The sequence below is a fragment of the Bufo gargarizans genome, chromosome 3, assembly GCF_014858855.1.
Source record: "Bufo gargarizans isolate SCDJY-AF-19 chromosome 3, ASM1485885v1, whole genome shotgun sequence".
NCBI lineage: Eukaryota > Metazoa > Chordata > Amphibia > Anura > Bufonidae > Bufo > Bufo gargarizans.
The window spans coordinates 592,642,190-592,646,952 of NC_058082.1; the positions used below are offsets into that span (position 1 = coordinate 592,642,190).

The 4,763-nt window shown below is 40.5% G+C and overlaps 1 protein-coding gene across 1 annotated transcript in view; it reads left to right on the forward strand.

Annotated features, from left to right (window-relative positions):
* Window positions 1–4,389, forward strand: part of URB1 (URB1 ribosome biogenesis homolog) — a 57,843-nt gene extending 53,454 nt beyond the window's left edge. The window contains exon 22 of the mRNA XM_044285914.1: window positions 4,232–4,389. Coding sequence (XP_044141849.1) covers window positions 4,232–4,389 — 158 coding nt within the window. The remainder of the gene's footprint in view (window positions 1–4,231) is intronic.
* The last annotated feature ends 374 nt before the right edge of the window (window positions 4,390–4,763 follow it).

Below are 4,763 nucleotides of genomic sequence, written 5' to 3' on the forward strand. Positions count from 1 at the left end.
ATCCACATTCTGTGCATGGCAAAATACATACGGTCGTGTGAATGCACTCTAACAATCTGGTAGGGCAGGGAAAATGACTTGAATGTTATGTGTAGGAGAATAGCCATTGGGGGCACAGAAGAAGAAATCACACCTGGTACTTAGGGGGGCCCAAAGGTGCCTCCGCCACATAAGAAGACAGCAATACCACTTCGTAGGTGAGGGGGAACGGGTACAGATTTTGTATTATAGCCCAGGAATTCAATGTTTGCCTATGGAAGGGTGCCAAGGGCATGCTAATAAATCACTCTGACTTGACCACTAGGGTATTTAGATACAGGGTCATGGCAGCAAACTGAATCCTTACCTGGGATACATAAAGCCCAGGTAGGACTAGAAGAGTATACAATGAAGAGTAGTGATCCCACAACCATCATTCTTGCAAGTCACCAATGTGGCTTTCTGGATCCCTCCAAGGTTTGCGTGTAAAAGATAATATTTAAAGGGCTTATCCAAGATTAGAAAAAGACAAGAAAACATTAGAAATCTTCTGGAATAGCAGCTCATCTCCAGCCAGGGGAATGATATTTAACTAGCCACACCAATAAAGTCGAATGTCTTTTTTAAGAGATATGAACCCCTGAAACACCTCAGTTGTCTTAATATAATCTTGAGTCTCTTCTACCAGAAGGAAGAATGTGGTACCACTCATGGACGGAATGATAGAACATTTATGTTTAGCAACAAATCAAAGACAATATTCTCTCTGTATTATCTGCACTGCAGACGTACTCCACTGTACGTTCTGAGAACTCAGGACAATATAAAAGATTTCAAAACTTGTTGAATATCATTTTTCCAGGATAGGATGAGATGCTCTAGATCTATGATGATGGGTATGAGATGAGCTGTCAAGAACAAACAGTTAATAGATGTCGCAGTTGCAGAAGAACGCAAAATTCCCAGGTCTGAGTCTATTCTTAATCATCCAATGAACGGCGATGAAAGGCTCCTATTTATAGAAACCATTAAAATAAAAGGTGCTTAAAAGAGCGTTCAACACAGATTCGGTTAGCTTGGGACATAGAAAGAACATTGAAATGAGTAGGATAGGACAAAATGTATTGGAACTGCAGGATCGCATGAGGTCAAAGAGTGTCATACTGAATAAATAGGTTGCTAATATGACTTGTAAAGAGGGATACAAAGACACCAGGTTATAGAGAATCTGTCATGGTTGGACCCTTAATTAATTGAGGAAGTATGCACCATCAGGACTCTTCCAAGTTTACAGGTGGGCATAGAAAGATTTCGACATTCTGATTTCCACAAAATGCAAAAGTCAATAGGCTGGGTTTGAGGCAATGAAGACTGTATTACAACCCAGAACCCACCCTCTTCCGCTAGCTAGTAGGTGATTGCTGGGAGGACAATCACTTGCTCAATTGGCCTGTGTAATACAGGCTTTAGGTCACCGTCCTGTGGTGACCTACATTTAGTTCAGAAAAACTGCAGGCTTTTAACCCAGGTGCTGAAGCCATATTACAAAAATGTGTCCTTATTACAGACATGGAGTCATAGTGCTCGTTCACATCGGCGCATCACTTCTGCTAATCATTTCTATTTTTTTGCTCAGGAACAGAACAACAAAAATGATGGAAGTCTCAGAAAAGTGATATGATGTACAGCGATACCCTCCAACAGACTCCAAAGACTATAACGGGCTTGGCCAGGTTTTAGTTATAAGGCACATCATTTTACTGGACAAAATAGTGCCTTGGGTCATGCTTGAGAGAAGGTCTGGAGGTTCAAATCTCTGCACTTTAGACTGTAGCGTAAGTCATAGAGTAGCATACACATTAACTAAGGGTCTTACTATGAGAAAATAGGCCTTTCCCATGAGCAGCATTGCATGTCTATGTCTATGCTGGTCATAGAAGCAAAGGCTTTCCATCAGTTTTCAGAAATATTTTTGCTTTGGTGGGAATCAATCTTCCATGAAAAAGCCAATAATCAATTACTTCCATTGCCCCAAATTGAAGCTTCTCAGGCAGCTGTGGATAAACACAATAGTAATAGTTCTAACGACCAAAGAAAATATCGGTATGTTCGAACCAATGGAATAGATTTCTAGCCCATGGAAATGATCATTTAGTCCATCTATTTATCGTTGGCCATTTATCGGTACATCTACGAACAACCATAAAAGGATGAAAAATTCCATTCACAGACAAATGTATAAAACAAGAATAGAGAAGCAAAAGCTGACCAAACCCAGTCCAGCTCCATATGTTCATTTGACCACGTTCCTTTGAAATGTTAACAGGGTGATAATTATGGTTTGCTCTTCATCCTACATGTTCTTGAACTTATGACCCATATTAATGTATTATCCTGGGTTTCTTCTAAGGAAATAATGGGCAGACCGGAGTGTACACTAAATTTAAGTCTTCCCAGGTGCAGGGTTAACGGCAAGGTGAGTGTGGCTGCCAGAGGATCTGTTATACTTCAACAAATAACATGGCCTGAAAGATTTAAAGGCATTTGGGCTCGAGAGATGCGTGTTGGAATCTGGCCATGGGATGCTCACAGCATATAGCTTTACATAAGGGAGCTTAGCAAAGGCAAGCATCTTGTAAACTGAGGGATAAAAAGCTTATAAAAGAGGGACCTCTGAGGGGTAATCACATACATTATAGGTTCCTATTGTCAGGATCAGTAAAACTGGATGATCTCTGCGTATGAAGAGATACCAGGCTAAAAGTTTTTACACCTGTTTAAGAGGACAACTGAAAAAAACCTTCACGTGATGAAATCTAGTCCAAATTGAGCTTTTTAAGTGGATCTCTTGGGAGCATCCTCTAAAGGGAATTTGTCCAAAAATGGACAACCCCTTAATGTTTTCCTTGGTCTCCTTGGTGTTCAATGGATTACCCACTTGTGATAGGGTACATAAAGACTACCATGCCAGTTCATAGGATGCTCACTTTCTTACTAACATCCAAATAGCCATCCAGAATAGGGTTACCATTAGGCTGTCATATGAAAGGCACAGAAACACCTTGTTTCTCCCCAGAATCGATGCGTGGGCATAATCATTCATGCCCAAAAGTTGCACAAACATGGATTAATAATTCGTCTGATTTGATAGTTGATCAAGAATAGCACAAATATCACGTGCAGAACAGAAAGGTTAGAATCAATATATTTTAGGCTACATGCACATGACTATATCCTTTTTGCGGATACCGGACATGTGTGTGCCGCATTTTTCTCAGTCTCAATAATAGAAATGGCTAGTCTTGTCCTTAAAAATGGAAAACAGTAGGACATGTTTTATCATTTCTGGCATGGACATATGGATGTGTCTTTTTGTGGACCCATAGAAATTAATGGGTTTGTGTTTGATCTGCAAAAAATGCATATTAGACGTTGACCCAAAATAAGGTTGTGTGCATGAGGTCTGATCCTGGTTGGACTTGTTGGACACTGGTGCTTAATAGCTCGTAGTACGCATACGGAAGTTAAAATCCATGGTCAATGCGGAGCCCTATGGTAGGACATTGCTTGATTTATACCAAGAGCACCATAATTGTGTCATACAGAGGTGCACGGATTGCACTGCAAGTCTCAAATTTGGACCAGTAGTGTTCCATGTGCCGCCATGTGGACAATATGGGACATAATAGTAGATTTACTATTCCTATAGATGGCCTAAATTTAGACAGGCTGTCTAGACCTGCCCCAGATGTATCACAGTGCTGGATGATACATGTGATTCATGGCTAGACCTTTTCGTCTAGCTTTATTAACTATTGATTGGCTTACTTTGCAAAATAATTTTATGCCAGAATTCCCACACAATGTTTTTCACATCTTAGGATACATCCATTCTGTGTGAAGCCACGTCCACTCTCCATTAAGCCACTGTCCCTTGTTGAGCTAGGCAAAGTAGATTTTTCTAAAGCTAGATGCACAAATTCTGCCAAAAATGTACCAAATTGCATCACTTTACACCAACTTGTTACACATTTTAGCACAATTTACGACAAGGTCTCAGTGCACTCAGGTTAGTAAACTAATACATGTTATGCATTGGAGCATCTCTATACAAGACCACAGTGACTATGCTAGAGCGTGACATAGAGTTTAGTCATAATTATACCTGGAGATCCCCATAAAGAGGCGCCCCCTTATGTTTACAATTAGCACTCTTCTTTACATCTGTACAGATCCTTGATGTGCTCCTTAGGATTCTTCAATTCATCCAAATCACAGAAACAACAGAAAGAACTCCCAAGAAAACCAGAAGCTGCACAAAACTCTCCAAACCTGAATCTGCAGCCTCTCTGTGATCCCAAAAATTCCCCCGAGGCCAGAAACATGAGCTGCTATAGCAGGTATCGCTAACACTCAGTTCTCGCTCTCGTAGTAATAATAATAGTGAGGAGAAGGTTTGCATTACCTGCTTTTTTTCTGGGGTCATGTATAAGCATTACTGGAGGGAAACGTCTTCGTTCAGCCTTGGCCTATTTAATCGTGCCTTATGCATAAAACAGTTTGAGGCATTTTCTTTGTTTCTGAATAATTGTTTCCATAAATTCAATTATATGAAAGTATTGACTATGTATGAGAACAAATGGCTGTCATAAGTAATCTCACGGGAAAGTAATTGCTGGCACAGAAGATCAGGGGCATCGAGCAAAGGACCTGGACCATTTGTACTTCTCGCCCAGGCCTAATAATGCCCCTGTTCTGGAACTTGTGGGAAACCAAATTCCCAA